At 40.1% G+C, this 24459-nt stretch overlaps 1 protein-coding gene across 1 annotated transcript in view; it reads right to left on the reverse strand.

Moving 5' to 3' along the window:
* The window catches only part of CDS2 (CDP-diacylglycerol synthase 2), a 68383-nt gene extending 43924 nt beyond the window's left edge, over positions 1 to 24459 (reverse strand). The window contains exon 1 of the mRNA XM_030872610.2: positions 24131 to 24459. Coding sequence (XP_030728470.1) covers positions 24131 to 24187 — 57 coding nt within the window. The 5' untranslated portion in view covers positions 24188 to 24459. The remainder of the gene's footprint in view (positions 1 to 24130) is intronic.

A 24459-nucleotide genomic window follows, 5' to 3' on the forward strand; every position in this document is an offset into this window, starting at 1 on the left:
GAGATGACAGATAGATAATAACCCTTTCATGTACAGTCACCAGACCCAATGAGGAGACTGCCGGATATCAAACTGCATGCGAACTATGAGCCAAACACAATGACTAGTAACTGAACGGAGCTTTGTGCTGCCGGCTTTGAGAGGAAGTAATTGAATTCTGCAAGCCAGAAGAGAAGACTGGATCAAGCAAGCACACCCTGCAAACCCTCCCCAGCTAATGTTTTCCTGGGAAGACATACATGGATTAATATACACTTCATAGACTGCACATGACCCTCAACATGATGTTTTCAGTCAGTGTTTACAGAGGGAAAAAAATGTCTATTAACGTCCCGAAGATCCATTCAGCATTTTAACAGAAGAATGCATTGGGGAAATTTTTTAGTTACGTTTCAAACAACACTGGGAGAACATCAGAATCAATACACATTTTGAATAGTATATTAAATTTCAAGAGATGTGTGATCTCCAAAGGTACTGATATTTTGAGAGTCATATTGGCAACACATGCCTTGTGAAGATCCGATGAGAAGCCTCCTTTTATTTTTTTATTTTCTTATTAATGATTTTTTTTATTGCTTTACAATGGTGTGTTAGTTTCTGCTTTATAACAAAGTGAATCAGTTATACATATACATATGTTCCCATATCTCTTCCCTCTTGCGTCTTCCTCCCTCCCACCCTCCCTATCCCACCCCTCCAGGCGGTCACAAAGCACCAAGTTGATCTCCCTGTGCTACGCAGCTGCTTCCCACTAGCTATCTACCTTACATTTGGTAGTGTATATATATCCATGCCTCTCTTTCGCTTTGTCACAGCTTACCCTTCCCCCTCCCCATATCCTCAAGTCCATTCTCTAGTAGGTCTGTGTCTTTATTCCTGTCTTACCCCTAGGTTCTTCATGACATTTTTTTCCTTAAATTCCATATATATGTGTTAGCATACAGTATTTGTTTTTCTCTTTCTGACTTACTTCAATCTGTATGACAGACTCTAGGTCTATCCACTTCATTAAAAATAGCTCAATTTCGTTTCTTTTTATGGCTGAGTAATATTCCATTGCATATATGTGCCACATCTTCTTTATCCATTCATCCGATGATGGACACTTAGGTTGTTTCCATCTCCGGGTTATTGTAAATAGAGCTGCAATGAACATTTTGGTACATGACTCTTTTTGAATTATGGTTTTCTCACGGTATATGCCCAGTAGTGGGATTGCTGGATCATATGGTAATTCTATTTATAGTTTTTTAAGGAACCTCCATACTGTTCTCCACAGTGGCTGTATCAATTTACATTCCCACCAACAGTGCAAGAGCGTTCCCTTTTCTCACACCCTCTCCAGCATTTATTGTTTCTAGATTTTTTGATGATGGCCATTCTGACTGGTGTGAGATAATATCTCATTGTAGATTTGATTTGCATTTCTCTAATGATTAATGATGTTGAGCATTCTTTCATGTGTTTGTTGGCAGTCTGTATATCTTCTTTGGAGAAATGTCTATTTAGGTCTTCTGCCCATTTTTGGATTGGGTTGTTTGTTTTTTGTTATTGAGCTGCATGAGCTGCTTATAAATTTTGGAGATTAATCCTTTGTCAGTTGCTTCATTCGCAAATATTTTCTCCCATTCTGAGGGTTGTCTTTTGGTCTTGTTTATGGTTTCCTTTGCTGTGCAAAAGCTTTTATGTTTCATTAGGTCCCATTTGTTTCTTTTTGTTTTTATTTCCATTTATCTGGAAGTTGGGTCAAAAAGGATCTTGCTGTGATTTATGTCATAGAGTGTTCTGCGTATGTTTTCCTCTAAGAGTTTGATAGTTTCTGGCCTTATATTTAGGTCTTTAATCCATTTTGAGCTTATTTTTGTGTATGGTGTAAGGGAGTGATCTAATCTCATACTTTTCCGTGTACCTGTCCAGTTTTCCCAGCGCCACTTATTGAACAGGTTGTCCTCTCTCCACTGTACATTCCTGCCTCCTTTATAAAAGATAAGGTGAACATATGTGCGTGGGTTTATCTCTGGGCTTTCTATCCTGTTCCATTGATCTATCTTTCTGTTTTTGTGCCAGTACCATACTGTCTTGATTATTATAACTTTGTAGTATAATCTAAAATCAGGGAGCCTGATTCCTCCAGCTCTGTTTATCATTCTCAAGATTGCTTTGGCTATTCGGGGTCTTTTGTATTTCCATACAAATTGTGAAATTTTTTGTTCTCGTTCTGTGAAAACTACCAGTGGTAGTTTGATAGCGATTGCATTGAATCTGTAGATTGCTTTGGGTAGTAGAGTCATTTTCACAATGTTGATTTTCCAATCTAAGAACATGGTATATCTATCTATTTCTATCATCTTTAATCTCTTTCATCAGTGTCATAATTTTCTGCATACAGGTCTTTTGTCTCCTTAGGTAGGTTTATTCCTAGATATTTTATTCTTTTTGTTGCAGTGGTAAATGGGAGTGTTTTCTTGATTTCACTTTCAGATTTTTCATCATTAGTGTATAGGAATGCCAGAGATTTCTGTGCATTAATTTTGTATCCTGCCACTTTACCAAATTCATTGATTAGCTCTAATAGTTTTCTGGTAGCATCTTTAGGATTCTGTATGTATTGTATCATGTCATCTGCAAACAGTGACAGCTTTACTTCTTCTTTTCCGATTTGGATTCCTTTTATTTCCTTTTCTTCTGTGATTGCTGTGGCTAAAACTTCCAAAACTATGTTGAATAAGAGTGGTGAGAGTGGGCAACCTTGTCTTGTTCCTGATCTTAGTGGAAATGCTTTCAGTTTTTCACCATTGAAGACGATGTTGGCTGTGGGTTTGTCATATGTGGCCTTTATTATGTTGAGGAAAGTTCCCTCTATGCCTACTTTATGCAGGGCTTTTATCATAAATGGGTGTTGAATTTTGTCAAAAGCTTTCTCTGCATCTATTGAGATGATCATATGGTTTTTCTCCTTCAATTTGTTAATATGGTTTATTACATTGATTGTTTTCCATATATTGAAGAATGCTTGCATTCCTGGAATAAACCCCACTTGATCATGGTGTATGATCCTTTTAATGTGCTGTTGGATTCTGTTTGCTAGTATTTTGCTGAGGATTTTTGCATCTATGTTCATCAGTGATATTGGCCTGTAATTTTCTTTCTTTGTGACATCCTTGTCTGGTTTTGGTATCAAGGTGATGGTGGCCTCGTAGAATGAGTTTGGGAGTGTTCCTCCCTCTGCTATATTTGGAAGAGTGTGAGAAGGATAGGTGTTAGCTCTTCTCTAAATGTTTGATAGAATTCGCCTGTGAAGCCATCTGGTCCTGGCCTTTTGTTTGTTGGAAGATTTTTAATCACAGTTTCAATTTCAGTGCCTGTGATTGGTCTGTTCATATTTTCTATTTCTTCCTGATTCAGTCTTGGTAGGTTGTGCATTTCTAAGAATTTGTCCATTTCTTCCAGGTTGTCCATTTTATTGGCATAGAGTTGCTTGTAGTATTCTCTCATGATCTTTTGTATTTCTGCAGTATCAGTTGTTATTTCTCCTTTTTCATTTCTAATTCTATTGATGGGTCTTCTCCCTTTTTTTCTTGATGAGTGTGGCTAATGATTTATCAATTTTGTTTATCTTCTCAAAGAGCCAGCTTTTAGTTTTATTGATCTTTGCTATCGTTTCCTTCATTTCTTTTTCATTTATTTCTGATCTGATCTTTATGATTTCTTTCCTTCTGCTAACTTTGGGGTTTTTTGTTCTTCTTTCTCTAATTGCTTTAGGTGCAAGGTTAGGTTGTTTATTCGAGATGTTTCCTGTTTCTTAAGGTAGGATTGTATTGCTATAAACTTCCATCTTAGAACTGCTTTTGCTGCATCCCATAGATTTTAGGTCATTGTGTGTCCATTGTCATTTGTTTCTAGGTATTTTTTTTATTTCCTCTTTGATTTCTTCAGTGATCACTTCGTTATTAAGTAGTGTATTGTTTAGCCTCCATGTGTTTGTATTTTTTACAGATCTTTATCTGTAATTGATATCTAGTCTCATAGCATTGTGGTCGGAAAAGATACTTGAAAATATTTCAATTTTCTTATATTTACCAAGGCTTGACTTGTGACCCAAGATATGTTCTATCCTGGAGAATGTTCCATGAGCACTTGAGAAAAATGTGTATTCTGTTGTTCTTGGATGGAATGTCCTATAAATATCAATTAAGTCCATCTTGTTTCATGTATCATTTAAAGCTTGTGTTTCCTTATTTATTTTCATTTTGGATGATCTATCCATTGGTGAAAGTAGGGTGTTAAAGTTCCCTACTATGAATGTGTTAGTGTCGATTTCCCCTTTTATGACTGTCAGTATTTGCCTTATGTATTGAGGTGCTCCTATGTTGGGTGCATAAATATTTACAATTGTTGTATCTTCTTCTTGGATCGATCCCTTGATCATTATGTAGTGTCCTTCTTTGTCTCTTGTAATAGTCTTTGTTTTAAAGTCTACTTTGTCTGATATGAGAATTGCTACTCCAGCTTTCTTTTGGTTTCCATTTGCATGAAATATCTTTTTCCATCCCCTTACTTTCAGTCCGTATGTGTCTCTAGGTCTGAAGTGGGTCTCTTGTACACAGCAAATATATGGGTCTTGTTTTTGTATCCATTCAGCCAATCTGTGTCTTTTGGTGGGAGCATTTAGTCCACTTACATTTAAGGTAATTATCGATATGTGTGTTCCTATTCCCATTTTCTTAATTGTTTTGGGTTCGTTATTGTAGGTCTTTTCCTTCTCTTGTGTTTCTTGCCTAGAGAAGATCCTTTAGCATTTGTTGTAAAGCTGGTTTGCTGGTGCTGAACTCTTTCAGCTTTTGCTTGACTGTAAAGGTTTTAATTTCTCCATTAAATCTGAATGAGATCCTTGCTGCGTAGAGTAATCTTGGTTGTAGATTTTTCTCCTTCAACACTTTAAATATGTCCTGCCAGTCCCTTTTGGCTTGCAGAGTTTCTGCTGAAAGATCAGCTGTTAAACTTATGGGGATTCTCTTGCATGTTGTTTGTTGTTTTTCCCTTGCTGCTTTTAATATGTTTTCTTTGTATTTAATTTTTGACAGTTTGATAAATGTGTCTTGGCATGTTTCTCTTTGGATTTATAATGTATAGGACTCTCTGTGCTTCCTAGACTTGATTAACTATTTCCTTTCCCATATTAGGGAAGTTTTCAACTATAATCTCTTCAAATATTTTCTCAGTCCCTTTCTTTTTCTCTTTTTCTTCTGGAACCCCTATAATTCAATGTTGGTGCATTTAATGTTGTCCCAGAGGTCTCAGAGACTGTTCTCACTTCTTTTCATTCTTTTTTCTTTATTTTGCTCTGCAGTAGTTATTTCCACTATTTTATCTTCCAGGTCAATTATCCGTTCTTCTGCCTCAGTTATTCTGCTATTGATCCCATCTAGAGTTTTTTTTTTTTTTTTTTTTTTGCGGTACCTGGGCCTCTCACTGCTGTGGCCTCTCCCATTGCAGAGCACAGGCTCCGGACGCGCAGGCTCAGCGGCCATGGCTCACGGGCCTAGCCACTCCGCGGCATATGGGATCTTCCTGGACCGGGACACGAACCCGTGTCCCCTGCATCAGCAGGTGGACTCTCAACCACTGCACCACCAGGGAAGCCCTAGAGTATTTTTAATTTCATTTATTGTGTTGTTCATCATTGTTTGTTTCATTTTTAGTTCTTCTAGGTCCTTGTTAAATGTTTCTTGCATTCTGTCCATTCTATTTCCAAGATTTTGGATCACCTTTACTATCATTATTCTGAATTCTTTTTCAGGTAGACTGCCTATTTCCTCTTTATTTGTTAGGTCTGGTGGGCTTTTATCCTGCTCCTTCATCTGCTGTGTGTTTTTCTGTCTTGCCTGAGGCACGCCGTGCGTTCTCCAGGGGAAGTTGTCCCTGGATCCTGGGACCCTGGCAGTGGCGGGCTGGACAGGCTCCCCAGAAGGGGCGTGTGGATAGTAACCTGTGCTCGCACACAGGCTTCTTGGTGGCAGCAGCAGCAGCCTTAGCATCTCATGCCCGTCTCTGGGGTCCACGCTTTTAGCCGCGGCTCGCGCCCGTCTCTGGAGCTCCTTTAAGCAGCGCTCTTAATCCCCTCTCCTCGCCCACCAGGAAACAAAGAGGGAAGAAAAAGTCTCTTGCCTCTTCAGCAGGTCCAGACTTTTTCCCGGACTCCCTTCCGGCTAGCCGTGGCGCACTACCCCCTTAGTAAGTATGTCAAACCTTAGTATTTTCAGTCTTTTTAATTTTAGCCATTCTGGTGGGTGTGTAGTGGTATCTTATTGTGAGTTTTGCTTTGATTTTCCTGATGACTAATGACATTGGATATATTTACTGACCATTTGAAGTACCCATTTTTCTACTGAGTTTCCTTTTTTAAATTCATTTTGTAGGAATTATTTATAGATTCTGGATATGAGTCCTGTGTCAGATTTTTTTTTATAAATATTGTCTGTGGCCTTCCTTTTCACTCTCTTAATAGCACAGTAAATAGAATTTCTTAATTTTAATGTAGCTCGAATTCTCAATTGTTTCCTTTATAGTTAGTGCTTTTTCATAGGGACTTAACATCACAATACCATTATATCACATCTGAAAAGTTAACAATTCCTTTATATTAAGTATCCAATATTTGAATTTACCCAATAATTTCATTTTTTCTCTTTATAGCAGTTTGATTGAATCAGGATCCAAATAAGGTCCAGAAATCATTAATCTGTCTTAAGTCTTCTCATTTGTAGGTTTTATCCTCCATATATCTATATCTATTGCTTCCCCCCCCCTTTTTTTTTTTAAGTGGGGGAGGTGGGTCTCCTTGCCATTTATTTTCTACAGCTACCAGGTCATTTGTCCAGTGCTGTTTCTCATCGTTCCTTGAATCTCCTGTAAACTAGCAGTTAGAACTAGAGTCTTGAAGAGTTTGGGGTATGATTTTTTTGACAAGATTCCTCCATCAGTAGTATTGTACGTATACTTCCATCAGGAAATACACAATAACTGGTTGTCTGTGATGGTAGTAGCACTGATGGTTATTGCCTCATTTCAATTAATCCAATGGGGTGTGGAAATATTAATATTCTATTACTCCTTTTCCAATTATTCTATAAAGAGAAACTTTTAATCAACTATTTGGTTACTCGAAGGTACAGTTCATACAAGAAAGGCATAATGCCTCAGAACAACCCCACTCTAAGCCCTATTGTTGAGATGAGAAAACTTAAGCACATTAGTGGTAGAGTCAAGTTATAAACCAAGCAGTCCAACTTGAGGATTTGTGCTTGTAACCACTAGGCCAAAATTCCTCTCCTAAAATCAAGAAACAAGTGAATACTCAGTATTCCTTTCTGGGGGGAGACCACAAGGTCAAATACTCTCATGCAGTTACGGTGACTACAAATTTACTGCAGAAGAAAATATATTATTTGTAACAAAAGCTTAAATAATGTACATCCTTTTTGAGTTGGTAGTTCTAAACATAGAACTTATCTAAGAATATGCATGTGCAGAAAGGTGTGTGTGTGTGTGTGTGTGTGTGTGTGTGTGTGTGTGTGTTAAATCGAGGGTATTTGCTACACCTTGCTTAAAACAGCAAAAAACTTAAAACAACTTAAACGCCTGATTGGTTCAATAAGTTAAGGTACAGCCTCAGCAAAATGACACAAAACCACTAAAAATGATAGCAGGTCAAAATGTTTAAAGACCTGAACTATATTTAGGGCATATTCTTCTGTTAAAAGTGAGTTACAATAGTACACATAGTGCAGGAATGCGCAGTGTGTATAAAAATAAATATTAACAGTGGTTATCTCTGAGTGGCAGGATTACAGTGATTTCTTTTTTGTGCTTTTACAATGATTATCTTTTGTTTTCACCTATGCCTTTCATAATTAAAAAAAAAAGTTTGAAATACTGTTTGAAAAGAACCTTTATGAACCTTAACGATGTGGGAAAAAGTTCCTGACAGCATAAAAAGGCAAGCTATCATCTACGAGCTCTATGATGTCATATCTTATATTTAAGTCTTTTTTCCCCCAACAGATTTTTAATTTTTTTTTTTTTTTTTTTTTTTGGCTGCGTTGGGTCTTCATTGCTGTGTGCAAACTTTCTCTAGTTGCAGCAAGTGGGGGCTACTCTTCATTGCGGTGCACAGGCTTCTCATTGTAATGGCTTCTTTTGTTGGGGAGCATGGGATCTAGGCACACGGGCTTCAGTAGTTGTGGCATGCAGGCTCAGTACTTGTGGCTCACGGGCTTAGGTGCTCCACAGCATGTGGGATCTTCCCAGACCAGGGCTCAAACCCACGTCCCCTGCATTGGCAGGCAGATTCCTAACCACTGCACCACCAGGGAAGTCCCTATATTTAAGTCTTTAAGCAATTTTGAGTTTATTCGTGTGTATGGTGTGAGGGAGTGTTCTAATTTCACTGATTTACGTATAGCTGTCCAGGTTTCCCAACACTACTTGAAGAGACTGTCTTTTCTCCATTGTATATACTTGCCTCTTTTGTTGAAGATTAATTGACTGTAGGTGCGTGGGTTTATTTCTGGGCTCTCTATTCTGTTCCATTGATCTATATATCTGTTTTTGTGCCAATACCACACTGTTTTGGTTACAGTAGCTTTGTAGTATTGTCTGAAGTCTGGGAGGGTTATGCCTCCAACTTTGTTCTTTTTCTCCAGGATTGCTTTGGCAATTCTGGGTCCTGTACGGTTCCATACGAATTTTAGGATTATTCTGTTCTAGTTCCGTAAAAACGTCATGGGATCACTCCCTCTTGAGACAGCACCGGAATCACAACTAACTGCTGAACAATCAAAGACAAGAAGACACTGGAACTCACCAAAAAAGATACCCCACATCCAAAGACGAAGGAGAAGCCACAATGAGATGGTAGGAGGGATGCAATCACAATAAAATCAAATCCTATAACTGCTGGGTGGCTGACTCACAAACTGGAAAACACTTACACCACAAAAGACCACCCACTGGAGTGAAGGTTCTGAGTCTCACATCAGGCTACCCAACCTGGGAGTCCAGCAATGGGAGGAGGAATTCCTAGAGAATCAGACTTTGAAAGCTAGTGGGATTTGACTGCAGGACTTCGAGAGGACTGGGGTAAACAGAGACTCCACTCTTGGAAGGCACACACAAAGTAGTGTGCGCACTGGGACCCAAGAGAAGGAGCAGTGACCCCACAGCAGACAGAACCAGACCCACCTGCTAGTATTGGAGGGTCTCCTGCAGAGGCAGGGGGTGGCTGTGGCTCACCATGGGGACAAGGACACTGGAAGCAGAAGTTCTGGGAAGTACTCCTTCACATGAGCCCTCCCAGTAGTCCCACCAAAGAGCCAAGTAGGCTCCAGTGTTGGGTCACCTCAGGCCAAACAACCATCAGCAGACAAGCAGATTGAAGTTTTACTGAGCTCTGGGAACCAGAGCAACACCCAGCTCTACTCACCACCAGTCCCTCCCATCAGGAAGCCTGCACAGCCTCTTAGTTAGCCTCATCCACCAGAGAGCAGACAACAGAATCAAGAAGAACTACAATTCTGCAGCCTGTGGAAGGAAAACCATATTCACAGAAAGACAGACAAAATGAAAATGCAGAAGACTTTGTACCAGATGAAGGAACAAGATAAACCCCCAGAAAAACAACTAAATGAAGTGGAAATAGGCAACCTTCCAGAAAAAGAATTCGGAATAATGACAGTGAAGATGATCCAGGACCTTGGGAAAAGAATGGAGGCAAAGATCAAGAAGATGCAAGAAATGTTTAACAAAGACCTAGAAGAATTAAAGAACAAACACAGAGACAGCAGAAGCAAGAAGAACTACAATCCTGCAGCCTGTGGAACAAAAACCACATTCACAGAAAGACAGACAAGATGAAAAGGCAGAGGGCTATGTACCAAATGAAGGAACAAGATAAAACCCCAGAAAAAACACTAAATGAAGTTGAGATAGGCAACCTTCCAGAAAAAGAATTCAGAATAATGATAGTGAAGATGATCCAGGACCCCAGAAAAAGAATGGAGGCAAAGATCAAGAAGATGCAAGAAATGTTTAATAAAGACCTTGAAGAATTAAAGAACAAACAAACAGAGATGAACAATACAATAACTGAAAACTACACTAGAAGGAATCAATAGCAGAATAACTGAGGCAGAAGAATGGATAAGTGACCTGGAAGACAGAATGGTGGAATTCACTGCTGCAGAACAGAATAAAGAAAAAAGAATGAAAAGAAATGAAGACAGCCTAAGAGACCACTGGGACAACATTAAACGCAACAACATTTGCATTATAGGGGTCCCAGAAGGAGAAGAGAGAGAGAAAGGACCAGAGAAAATATCTGAAGAGATTATAGTCGAAAACTTCCCTAACATGGGAAAGAAAGCAGCCACCCAAGTCCAGGAAGCTCAGCGAGTCCCATACAGGATAAACCCAAGGAGAAACACTCCAAAACACATAGTAATCAAACTGGCAAAAATTAAAGACAAAGAAAAATTATTAAAAGCAGCAAGGGAAAAACGACAAATAACATACAAGGGAACTCCCATAAAGTTAAGTTAACAGCTGATTTCTCAGCAGAAACTACAAGCCAGAAGGGAGTGGCATGATATACTTCAAGTGATGAAAGGGAAGAACCTACAACCAAGATTACTCTACCCAGCAAGGATCTCATTCAGATTTGATGGAGAAATCAAAAGCTTTACCGAGAAGCAAAAGCTAAGAAAATTCAGCACCACCAAACCAGCTCTACAACAAATGCTAAAGGAACTTCTCTAAGTGGGAAACACAAGAGAAGAAAAGGACCTACTAAAACAAACCCAAAACAATTAAGAAAATGGTCAGAGGAAAATACATATCGATAATTACCTTTAACGTGAATGGATTAAATGCTCCAACCAAAAGACACACGATTGATGAATGAATACAAAAACAAGACCCATCTATATGCTGTCTACAACAGACCCACTTCAGACCTTAGCGACACATACATACTGAAAGTGAGGGAATGGAAGAAGATATTCCATGCAAATGGAAATTAAAAGGAAGCAAGAGTAGCAATACTCATATGAGATAAAATAGACTTTAAAATAAAGAATGTTATAAGAGACAAGGAAGCACACTACATAATGATCAAGGGATCAATCCAAGAAAAAAAAAATAACAATTATAAATATATATGCACCCAACATAGAAGCACCTCAATAAATAAGACAACTGCTAACAGCTAGAAAAGAGGAAATCAACAGTAACACAGTAGTAGTGGGGGACTTTACACCTCACTTACACCAATGGACAAGTCATACAGACAGAAAAATAATAAGTAAACACAAGCTTTAAATGACACAATAGGGCTTCCCTGGTGGTGCAGTGGTTAAGAATCCACCTGCCAATGCAGGGAACACGGGTTGGAGGCCTGGTCCAGGAAGATCCCACATGCCACGGAGCAACTAAGCTCGTGTGCCACAAATACTGAGCCTGTGCTCTAGAGCCTGAGAGCCACAACTACTGAGCCACATGCCACAACTACTGAAGCCCGTGCATCTAGAGCCCATGCTCTGCAACAAGAGAAGCCACCTCAATGAGAAGCCCACGCACCACAACGAAGAGTAGCCCCCCTCGCCACAACTAGAAAAAGCTCGCGCGCAGCAACAAAGACCCAATGCAGCCAAAAATAAATAAAATTAAATAAAAATAAATAAAATTAATTACACAATAGACCAGATAAATTTATTTGATATTTCTAAGACATTCCATCCAAAAACAGCAGATTACACTTTCTTCTCAAGTGCACACAGAACTTTCTGCAGGATAGATCACATCTAGGGTCACAAATCAAGCCTCGGTACATTTAAGAAAACTGAAATCGTAACGAGCATCTTTTCCAACCACAACACTATGAGATTAGAAATCAGTTACAGGGAAAAAAAATAAAAAACACAAACATATGGAGGCTAAACAATACGTTACTAAATAACCAAGAAATCACCAAAGAAATCAAAGAGCAAATCAAAAAATACCTAGAGACAAATTACAATGAAAACATGACGATCCATAACCTATGGGATGCAGCAAAGACAGTTCTAAGAAGGAAGTTTATAGCAAAAGTTTATAGCCTACCTCAAGAAACAAGAAAAATCTCAAATAAACAATCTAAGCTTACACCTAAAGTAACTAGGGAAAGAAAAACAAAAAAAAACCCAATGTTAGTAGAAGGAAAGAAATCATAAAGATCAAAGCAGAAATAAATGAAACAGAGAACACAACAGGAAAGATCAATAAAACTAAAAACTGGTTCTCTGAGTAGATAAAATTGATAAACCTTTAGCCAAACTCATCAAGAAAAAGAGGGAGAGGACTCAAATCAATAAAATTAGAAATGAAAAAGGAGAAGTTACAACAGACAGCGCAGAAATACAAAGCATCCTAAGAGACTACTACAAGAAACTCTATGCCAATTAAATGGACAACCTGGAAGAAATGGACAGATTCTTAGAAAGGTATAACCTGCCAAGACTGAACCAGGAAGAAATAGAAAACGTGAACAGACCAATCACAAGTAATGAAATTGAAACTGTGATTAAAAATCTTCCAACAAACAAAAGTCGAGGACCAGATGGCTTCACAGGTGAATTCTATCACACATTCAGAAAAGAGCTAACACCCATCCTTCTTAAACTCTTCAAAAAATTGCAGAGGGAGGAACACTCCCAAACTCATTCTATGAGGCCACCATCACCCTGATACCAAAATCAGACAAATACACTACAGAAAAAGGAAATTACAGACCAATATCACTGATGAATACAGATGAAAAATCCTCAACAAAATACTAGCAAACAGAATCCAACAACACATTAAAAGGATCATACTTCATGATCAAGTGGGATTTATCCCAGGGATACAAGGATTCTTCAATATATGCAAATAAATCAATGTGATACACCATATTAACGAAATGAAAAAAAAGGATATGGTCATCTCAATACATGCAGAAAAAGCTTTTGACAAAATTCAACACCCATTTATGATAAAAACTCACCAGAAAGTGGGCACAGAGGGAACCTACCTCAACATAGACCATATATGACAAACCCACAGCAAACCTCATTCTCAACGGTGAAAAACTGAAAGCATTTCCGCTCAGATCAGAAACAAGACAAAGATGTCCAATCTCACCACTATTATTCAACATAATTTTGGAAGTCCTAGCCACAGCAATCAGAGAAGAAAAAGAAATAAAAGGAATACAAATTGGAAAAGAAGAAGTAAAGCTGTCACTGTTTGCAGATGACATGATACTATACATAGGGAATCCTAAAGATGCTACCAGAAGACTACTAGAGGTAATCAATGAATTTGGTAAAGTTGCAGGGTACAAAATTAATGCACAGAAATCTCTTGCATTCCTATACACTAACAACGAATGATCAGAAAGAGAAATTAAGGAAACAATCCCATTCACCATTTGAACAAAAAGAATAAAATACCTAGGAAAAAAAACTACCTAAGGAGTTAAAAGACCTGTACTCAGAAAACTGTAAGACACTGATGAAAGAAATCAAAGATGACACAAACCTATGGACAGACATACCATGTTCTTGGACTGGAAGAATCAATATGGTGAAAATGACTATACTACACAAAGCAACCTACAGATTCAATGCAATCCCTATCAAATTACCAGTGGCATTTTTGTTTTTTTACAGAAGTGGAACAAAAAATCTTAAAAGTTGTATGGAGACACAAAAGACCCCAAATAGTCAAAGTGGTCTTGAGGAAAAAAATACGGAGTTGGAGGAATCAAACTCCCTGACTTCAAACTATACTATAAAGCTACAGTAATCAAGACAATATGGTACTGGCACAAAAACAGAAATATAGATCAACAGAACAGGACAGAAAGCCCAGAGATAAACCCACGCACCTATGGTCAACTAATCTATGACAAAAGAGGTAAGGATATACAACAGAGAAAAGACAGTTTCTTCAATAAGTGGTGCTGGGAAAACTGGACAACTACATGTAAAAGAATGAAATTAGAACACTCCCTAACACCATACACAAAAATAAACTCAAAATGGTTTAAAGACCTAAATGTAAAACTGGACACTATAAAACTCTTGCATGAAAACATAGGAAGAACACTCTTTGACATAAATCACAGCAAGATCTTTTTTGATCCACTTCCTAGAGTGATGGAAATAAAAACAAAAATAAACAAATGGGACCTAATGAAACTTAAAAGCTTTTGCAAAGCAAAGGAAACTACAAACAAGATTAAAATACAACCCTCAGAATGGGAGAAAATATTTGCAAATGAATCAACGGACAAAGGATTAATCTCCAAAATATATAAACAGCTCATACAGCTCAATATTAAATAAACAACCCAATCAAAAAATGGGCAGAAGACCTAAATACACATTTCTCCAAAGAAGACATACAGATGGCCAAGAAGCACATGAAAAGCTGCTCAACGTCACTAATTATTAGAGAAATGCAAATCAAAACTACAATGAGGTATCACTTTACAGCAATTAGAATGGGCATCATCAGAAAATCTACAAACAACAAATGCTGGAGAGACTGTGGAGAAAAGGGAATCCTCCTGCACTGTTGGTGGGAAAGTAAATTGATACAGTCACTATGGAGAACAGTATGGAGGTTCCTTAAAAAACTAAAAATAGAATTACCATATGACCCAGCAATCCCACTACTGGGCATATACCCAGAGAACACCATAATTCAAAAAGACACATGCACCCCAATGTTCACTGCAGCAGTATTTACAATAGCCAGGTCATGGAAGCAATACCATCGACAGACAAATGGATAAAGATGTGGTACGTATATACAATGGAATATTACTCAGCCATAAAAAGGAACGAAACTGGGTCATTTGTAGAGATGTGGATGGATCTAGAGACTGTCATACAAAGTAAGTCAGAAAGAGAAAAACAAATATCGTATATTAATGCATATACGTGGAACCTTGAAAAATGGTACAGATGAACCGGTTTGCAGGGCAGGAATAGAGACACAGATGTAGAGAACAAACGTATGGACACCAAGGGGGGAAGTGCCGGGGGGGGGTGTGTGTGGGGGTGGTGTGATGACTTTGATTGACATGTATACACTAATATGTATAAAATAGATAACTAGGGCTTCCCTGGTGGCGCAGTGGTTGAGAGTCCGCCTGCCGATGCAGGAGACACGGGTTCGTGCCCCGGTCCGGGAAGATTCCACATGCCGCGGAGCCGCTAGGCCCGTGAGCCATGGCCACTGAGCCTGTGCGTCTGGAGCCTGTGCTCTGCAACGGGAGAGGCCACAACAGTGAGAGGAGGCCCGTGTACCGCAAAATAATAAAAAATAAAAAATAAAATAGATAATAAGAACCTGCTGTAAAATAAATAAATAAAATAAAATTCAAAAAAAAATGTCATGGGTAATTTGATAGAGACCAAAGGCAAAAATTCTGACATAAATCCCAGCAATACTTTCTTCGATCAGTCTCTCAAGGCAAGAAATAAATGCAAAAATAAACAAATGGAACTTAGTCAAAGGTATAAGCTCTTGCACAGCAAAGGAACCCATAAACAAAATGAAAAAACAACCTACAGAATGAGAGAAAATATTTGCAAATATTTGCAAACCATGCAACTGACAAGGGCTTCATTTCCAAAATATACAAACAGCTCAATATCAAAAAAAAACCCAATCAAAAAATGGGCAGAAGACCTAAATAGACATTTCTCCAAAAAACACATACAGATGGCCAACAGGCACATGAAAAGATGCTCAACATTGCTAATTATTAGAGAAATGCAAATCAAAACTACAATGAGGTATCATCTCACACCATTCAGAATGGCGATCATCAAAAAGTCTAAAAATAATAAATGCTGGAGAGGGTATGGAGAAAAGGGAACCTTCCTACACTGTTGGTGGGAATGTAAACTGGTGCAGCCACTATGGAGAACAGTATAGAGGTTCCTTAAAAAACTAAAAACAGAGTTACCATATTATCCAGCAATCCCACTCCTGGGCTTTATCTGGAAAAGACAAAAACTCTAACTCAAAAAGATGCATGCACCCCAATGTTCACTGCAGCTTTACAATAGCCAAGACGTGGAAGCAACCTAAATGTCCGTTGGCAGATGAATGGATAAAGAAGATGTGTTACGTATATACAATGGAATATTAATCAGCCATAAAAAAGAATGAAATAATGCCATTTTCAGCAACGTGGATGGACCGAGAGATTATCATACTAAGTGAAATAAGTCAGAAAAAGAAAGACAAATATCATATATCACTTATATGTGGAATCTAAAAAAATAATATAAATAATATTAATGAACTTATTTACAAAGCAGAAACTGACTCACAGATACAGAAAACAAACTTATGGTTACCAAAGGGGAAGGGAGGAGAGGAGGGATAAATTAGGAGTTTGGGATTAACAGATACACACTACCATATATAAAATAAACAACAAGGACCTACTGTATAGCACAGGGAACTCTATTTCACATTTTCTAATAACCTATAATGGAAAGGAATGTAAAAAATTCATACGGACTTCCCTGGTGGCGCAGTGGCTAAGAATCCGCCTGCCAATGCAGGTGACACGGGTTCGAGCCCTGGTCCGGGAAGATCCCACATGCCGCGGAGCAACTAAGCCCATGTGCCACAACTACTGAGCCTGCACTCTAGAGCCCACAAACCACAACTACTGAGCCTGTGCGCTACAGCTACTGAAGCCCGTGTACCTAGAGCCCATGCTCCGCAACAAGAAGCCACCGCAATTGGAAGCCCACGCACCGCAACAAAGAGTAGCCCCCGCTCATCACAACTAGAGAAAGCCCACATGCAGCAACAAAGACCCAACGCACCCAAATAATAAAAATTAATTTTAAAAAAAACAGTATAGATTTATGAATCACTTTGCTGTATACCTGAAACTAACACAACATTGTAAATCAACTATATTTCAATTAATAAAGAAAAAAAGGCAAGCTATCAGACCATGCATGGTAGCATTACAGCCACGTAGCAATCTGCACAGGAGGGATATGCATTTGAACAATGGTTGTTTCTCTGAATGATGGGATTGTAGGTGGATTTCATTCTCATTTGCACACATTCCTGTGATTTCTACAATACATACATGCCTGATGAAGTATTGAAATGGGGAAGATCTAAAATGGACTTTGAGAAAATAGGACTTAAATAGGTAGAGGTGGAAAGAGGGGTGACAGAAAATGAGCACATTTCCTACGGTTGGAAATAGCAAGAGCCAAGATCCAAGTCACAGAGGCTCCAAGCAGGAAAAGGGGCTGGTTAAGAAACAAGGCCATAAAGGACCAAATTTAAGAGATCTGAAACAGGGGCTAAAAATTTTTTTCCCTTCTGTAACTCATAGGGAAGTTTCAGAATTGTACAAAGAAAGGTCAGGTGGACTAGAAGGGGCTGAGAACAAATCCTGAAGGGAGGGAGCTCAATTAGAAGGATTTATAACAGTTCAGGCATCAAGTCCTGAACTATCTGAAATACGCCAAAGCAACAGATAAGGAATCCAGGTGTTATCTGATGAGAACCTGTGACCTGGACTGGATGAGGGAGCAGAGACACAGGGACTAACGGATTTCAAGCTGGAGCAGAGCAGACGGGAGGAGGAAGGTCAACGTCTAAAACGAGAAAAGTCAAATTTGAGACAAACTAAGTTTGCGTTGACTGAGGGACGTATACCTAGGAATTTCCTGCAGATCACCGAAACCACAGGACTAGCAGGACACAGACTGTGGGGACAAGGCTCTGAGAGTCGTCCACTGAGGGATCCAGGTCAGTGAGAGATATCCTCTCAAAATCTCACGCAAGGGCAGAGAATGTTGCCAGTAAATCCCAGGTCTCAAGAGCTCTTTCAAAAACGCAGCAAAGTCTTCACAGAGAAGCCCCAGGCTGGCCCTGTGGTGACTCTAATATAAAAGAGCTGCTGCCAAAGGGCAACAAATCCAAAGGACAGTTCAGGTCCTTTCACACCAGCAGCAGATGCTTGTGAGCACCCTGGCAGGGGTGTGCTGCTGCTGGGGAGGAGAACCAGGGAGGCATCAAGGAGACGTTCACAGTGTACGCTCTGCACCTTTCAAATTCTGAACCACGCACGCACTGTCTAGTCAAGATAACATAAAGTTTAACTTTCTTTAAAAGGTCACTCAACTGAGTGGGCCCTATGCCATCCCCACTGATGAGGCAAACAGCACAAGAACAAAGATCATGGACTGGCAGGGCAAGCTGCCTAATGGGGACCAGGTCTGCCCTGGTTGGCACCACATCACTGCCCCAACCAAGCAACCACTGCGTGGCAAGGCATGGAAGGCAGGAACTCAGCCCAACCCCAGGAACAAATCAGTATTCTTCCAAGGAGAGCCTGGCAAAATTAACAGTCAGGAGTCTCTTTTCCAAACCAGAGGCAGTCTGTAAGTGAAAGGCTGTGCTCTGTCACCCCCAGCAGCCTCTAGCACCAGTCAGGAAGGCTGGGAAGGCTGTCACAGCACAGGGAGCAGGTTAAGAAGCTGTGTGCAGCAGAATTACTCAGCAAGCTCTCTGCAAAACTAACGAATTCAATACACTTCACCTGTGTGGATCCCGGGAAAGACAGCAGAGTGCACAAATCAGAAATAGTGATGCACATTTTTTTCAAACAGCTTAAAGGGTGATTATTTGTACTGTGAAATTAGTTAGGAGAGTCATTTCAAAAGTTTCCTAGATGCATTCAAAGTCTCCTGAAATGCCAACCCAATCATAAATTTTATGATGGCAATCTTTTGGCCCACATTTCATTCTTGTCTTTCCTAAGCACCACTGGAAAAACATGGATCGGTGGCAGGAAGACCACTTCCAAAGCTTAAATTCCAAGTTTCTTAGTTTGGCAACAACACTGTGCTTTTGGAATTTAAAATTATAAGCACGGTTCCCAGAGGAAAACGTTTCCTTTATTAGCAACTGGCTTTGACAATTCCATTCTAGGATGCTAAATGTAACAAAATACCTTCTGACTTTTATAATAAACACATTCCCCAGATTATTTTGTCTGCTTATTTGTAGGACACTTTGCCACAACAGTTAAGCAACTGAAACATTTTTTTAAATCTTTCAAATTTGTTCCAGTTCTTTTAACGAATTGACCTAATACTGTTTTCTGAATTCTTCTACTATAAAATAAGAAAGTTCCCATTTCACCATTTATTTCCCTAAAAAGATATCCTTGTTTTATTATTTCTAATTTTCTTAAATTTTAACCTAAGAATATCAGCAAAGCCAGAATCATGGAAGTTTGAAATCCCATGCATGATAATCAGAAATATTGAGCAATGGAGCAACTGTCTTGTTCTGGGCTAATGGACTACATTAGGCTTTTAACAGAAGGCAAGTAGGTGCTGTGTTTGTGGAGCAGAGCAACAAGCACTTAGTGAACCTCTAAGCCCCAGGCATTCTGTCATCATAGAAGCAGTTTAAGTGCAGTTGTAAAAAATTAAGGTAACTTTAGCTGGATAGTTCCTCATATCCTCCCTACCTACAACAACGGATGGGAAAGTACTTAAGAATCAACCACCCAAGACCAGATGGCTACACAGGCAAATTCTATCAAACATTTAGAGAAGAGCTAACACCTATCCTTCTCAAACTCTTCCAAAATATAGCAGAGGGAGGAACACTCCCAAACTCATTCTACGAGGCCACCATCACCTTGATACCAAAACCAGACAAGGATGTCACAAAGAAAGAAAACTACAGGCCTATATCACTGATGAACATAGATGCAAAAATCCTCAACAAAATACTAGCAAACAGAATCCAACAGCACATTAAAAGGATCATACACCATGATCAAGTGGGGTTTATTCCAGGAATGCAAGGATTCTTCAATATACGGAAAACAATTAATGTGATACACCATATTAACAAATTGAAGGAGAAAAACCATATGATCACCTCAACAGATGCAGAGAAAGCTTTCAACAAAATTCAACACCCATTTATGAGAAAAGCCCTGCAGAAAGTAGGCATAGAGGGAACTTTCCTCAACATAATAAAGGCCATATACGACAAACCCACAGCCAACATCATCCTCAATGGTGAAAAACTAAGATCCACTAAGATCAGGAAGAAGACAAGGTTGCCCAGTCTCACCACTCTTATTCAACATAGTTTTGGAAGTTTTAGCCACAGCAATCACAGAATAAAAGGAAATAAAAGGAATCCAAATCGGAAAAGAAGAAGTAAAGCTGTCACTCTTTGCAGATGACATGATACTATACATAGAGAATCCTTAAGATGCTACCAGAAAACTACTAGAGCTAATCAATGAATTTGGTAAAGTAGCAGATACAAAATTAATGCACAGAAATCTCTGGCATTCCTATACACTAATGATGAAAAATCTGAAAGTGAAATCAGGAAAACACTCCCATTTACCATTGCAACAAAAAGAATAAAATATCTAGGAATAAACCTACCTAAAGAGTCAAAAGACCTGTATGCAGAAAATTATAAGACACTGATGAAAGAAATTAAAGATGATACAAATAGATGGAGAGATATACCATGTTCTTGGATTGGAAGAATCAACATTGTGAAAATGACTCTACTACCCAAAGCAATCTACAGATTCAATGCAATCCCTATCAAACTACCAATGGCATTTTTCAGAGAACTACAACAAAACATTTCACAATTTGTATGGAAACACAAAAGACCCCGAATAACCAAAGCAATCTTGAGAACGAAAAAAGGATCTGGAGGAATCAGGCTCCCTGACTTCAGACTATACTACAAAGCTACAGTAATCAAGACAGTATGGTACTGGCACAAAAACAGAGAGATAGATCAATGGAACAGGATAGAAAGCCCAGAGATAAACCCATGCACATATGGTCACCTTATCTTTTATAAAGGAGGCAGGAATGTACAGCCTCTTCAATAAGTGGTGCTGGGAAAACTGGATAGGTCATGTAAAAGTATGAGATTAGATCACTCCCTAACACCATACACAAAAATAAGCTCAAAATGGATTAAAGACCTAAATGTAAGGCCAGAAACTATCAAACTCTTAGCGGAAAACATAGGCAGGACACTATGACATAAATCACAGCAAGATCCTTTTTGACCCACCTCCCAGAGAAATAGAAATAAAACCAAAAATAAACAAATGGGACCTAATGAAACTTCAAAGCTTTTGCACAGCAAAGGAGACCATAAACAAGACCAAAAGACAACCCTCAGAATGGGAGAAAATATTTGCAAATGAAGCAACTGACAAAGGATTAATCTCCTAAATTTATAAGCAGCTCATGCAGCTCAATAACAAAAAAACAAACAACCCAATCCAAAAATGGCCAGAAGACCTAAATAGACATTTCTCCAAAGAAGATATACAGACTGCCAACAAACACATGAATGAATGCTCAACATCATTAGTCATTAGAGAAATGCAAATCAAAACTACAATGAGATATCATCTCACAGCAGTCAGAATGGCCATCATCAAAAAATCTAGAAACAATAAATGCTGGAGAGAGTGTGGAGAAAAGGGAACACTCTTGCACTGCTGGTGGGAATGTGAATTGGTACAGCCACTATGGAGAACAGTATGGAGGTTCCTTAAAAAACTACAAATAGAACTACCATACAACCCAGCAATCCCACTACTGGGCATATACCCTGAGAAAACCATAATTCAAAAAGAATCATGTACCAAAATGTTCATTGCAGCTCTATTTACAATAGCCCGAAGATGGAAACAACCTAAGTGCCCATCATCAGATGAACGGATAAAGAAGATGTGGCACATATATGCAATGGAATATTACTCAGCCATAAAAAGAAACGGAATTGAGCTATTTGTAATGAGGTGGATAGACCTAGAGTCTGTCATGCAGAGTGAAGTAAGTCAGAAAGAGAAAGACAAATACCGTATGCTAACACATATATATGGAATTTAAGGGGAAAAAATGTCATGAAGAACCTAGGGGTAAGACAGGAATAAAGACACAGACCTACTAGAGAATGGACTTGAGGATATGGGGAGGGGGAAGGGTAAGCTGTGACAAAGCGAAAGAGAGGCATGGATATATATACACTACCAAATGTAAGGTAGATAGCTAGTGGGAAGCAGCTGCGTAGCACAGGGAGATCAACTTGGTGCTTTGTGACCGCCTGGAGGGGTGGGATAGGGAGGGTGGGCGGGAGGGAGACGCAAGAGGGAAGAGATATGGGAACATATGTATATGTATAACTGATTCACTTTGTTATAAAGCAGAAACTAACACACCATTGTAAAGCAATTATACTCTAATAAAGAAGTAAAAAAAAAAAGAATCAACTGGCACTTTTGTCTGGGAGATGGATCCAAGTAGTTAGGTGGGGAGGGTAGAAACTGTTTCACCTCATAATCTCATGGTTTTTGGGTATGTGGCTTTGCTTGTTTTTACCACTGAGTAAGTCTAATTATTACAAATAGCTTTCAAAAGTACAGCCCATTAGGTATAATGCCTTCTTTTTTTCTACCTCTTCTCACACCTTCTAAAACAACAAAGTCCCATTAACATCAAGTCTGATTTCTCAACCTTAAACAGGGCTACACAGCCTCCAAATATCTGTAAACTCCCCCAGGCCCAGCTAGGGTATTTAATGGGAAGAGTAGAAACTTCAAAGTACCTTGTCTCTGTAAGCGACTCCTAAACTTGCACCCAAGCCCTAAATTTTCTCCAAAACATATTGTAAACATCAGTATGGAGAGTTCTCCTTGGGTGATCCACTGTCATAACCAAAAAAATTGTTTAAAATCCCATTACATCCCATACCCAAAACACTCCTTCCAGTATAACTGCTGTTGACACCCTGACACCTAATCTTGTGCCTTCCTCCTTCCTGATATCTCCCTAATGTTCCTTTCCTCCAGTTACCAAAAATGGAAAGCTACATAAATGGGTGCTGTGGACCTGGTGTAGAGCAACAGGGATTGGTGGGAACAGCTGTTCCTCAGTTCCAGCCAAACGTTAATCAGGTGGGAATGTGATGGCAGATCTTCCAATGATCCAAAATAGGCAATAAATTCAGACTGTTGGGAGAAATATTCTGGTTTTTAAAGCAACACAGGGACCAAAGAAAACAACTGCAGGTCACCTGTTGGCAACCCGCGAGTCAGCCAATCTGTTTCATTCTGGTCCATGCTCCCTCAGTCCAGTCTACACATCACTGTCAGATCAATTTACCAAATAACACTGCTCCTGACCACTAACTCCAGGCTCGAAATACTACCACTAAGTTTATGCTGTCATTCAATGTCCACAGTAACATAATGACTCCTCACCTTCCTCAACTCCCTTACACAACCTTTCACTTCAACCAATTAAGTCTGCTGCCCTCATATCTCAACCCCAACCAGCTACGTCCCTGCCAAGATGGCCTCTGTTCTACCCTCCTCCTCTACCCCATCAACGCCCACATCTGAAGCAGTAAACAAGCCCATCTTTGGGGAATATACCTTCCAACACCTGCTGACTACATGAATTAAGAGACTTCTCTGCTTAAAGCCAACAGATTTAACTTTCGAGAAGGAGTTTAAATCTCCTAACAGGCAAATCACATGGCCTTGTCTTGTTACACCTCCAGCCCCCAAATAACATTTTAAAGAAGTTCAGAGAGGCTAAGTCACGCTCTGAGGAGTCTTTCCGGGGTCTCGACGTCTTCACACCCAGGAAGGCCTCGGGGAAGTGGATTGGCGTAGGACCCCGCAACCAGCCCTGCGAGGGCTGCGGACGTGCGCAACCCCCGCGCTCTCCTTCCTGGGCCCCGGAGATACCACCCCCAACTGGACCCCAGAGCCATGTCCCCGGGACCCCGACCTCCTGAACCCTGCCGCGAGCTCCGCGGGGCCCAGCACCCGAGGACCCTTCCCGCAGACCAGGCCCGGGGCCGCCGACGGCCGCGCAGAAGATGGCAAGACGACCCCTCTGCGCGCGCCCCGCACGGACCTCCGGGGGACTCCGCTGCCCCGGCCGCGCCCAACCGATGCTGCCGCTACCTTTTCCTCGGGCGGTGCGTCCGGCTCGCGGGCCATCCTCTGCCTTAGCTCCGTCATGCTGGAAACACCAGCGCTTCGTCGCTGCGGCCGAGTGGCGCAGCCGCCGAGGCCGGCAGCTCAGCGCGGGCGCGCGCGGACTCTGCTCGGCCAGCCCCCCGTCGCCTAAGCAGCGCGCAGCTTCGCAGCGGCTCCCGACGCCACCGCAGCCCGGCCGCCAGCCCTGAAACTTGGCCCCGCCCGGTGCAGCCACCGCCCTTTCACCCGGGCAGAGCGCGACCAACCTCCTCCAGCCCTGCCCCACCAACTCCTTTTCTCGGGAGGGCCCCGAA

The sequence above is a fragment of the Globicephala melas genome, chromosome 15 (genome assembly GCF_963455315.2).
Source record: "Globicephala melas chromosome 15, mGloMel1.2, whole genome shotgun sequence".
NCBI classification, from domain to species: domain Eukaryota; kingdom Metazoa; phylum Chordata; class Mammalia; order Artiodactyla; family Delphinidae; genus Globicephala; species Globicephala melas.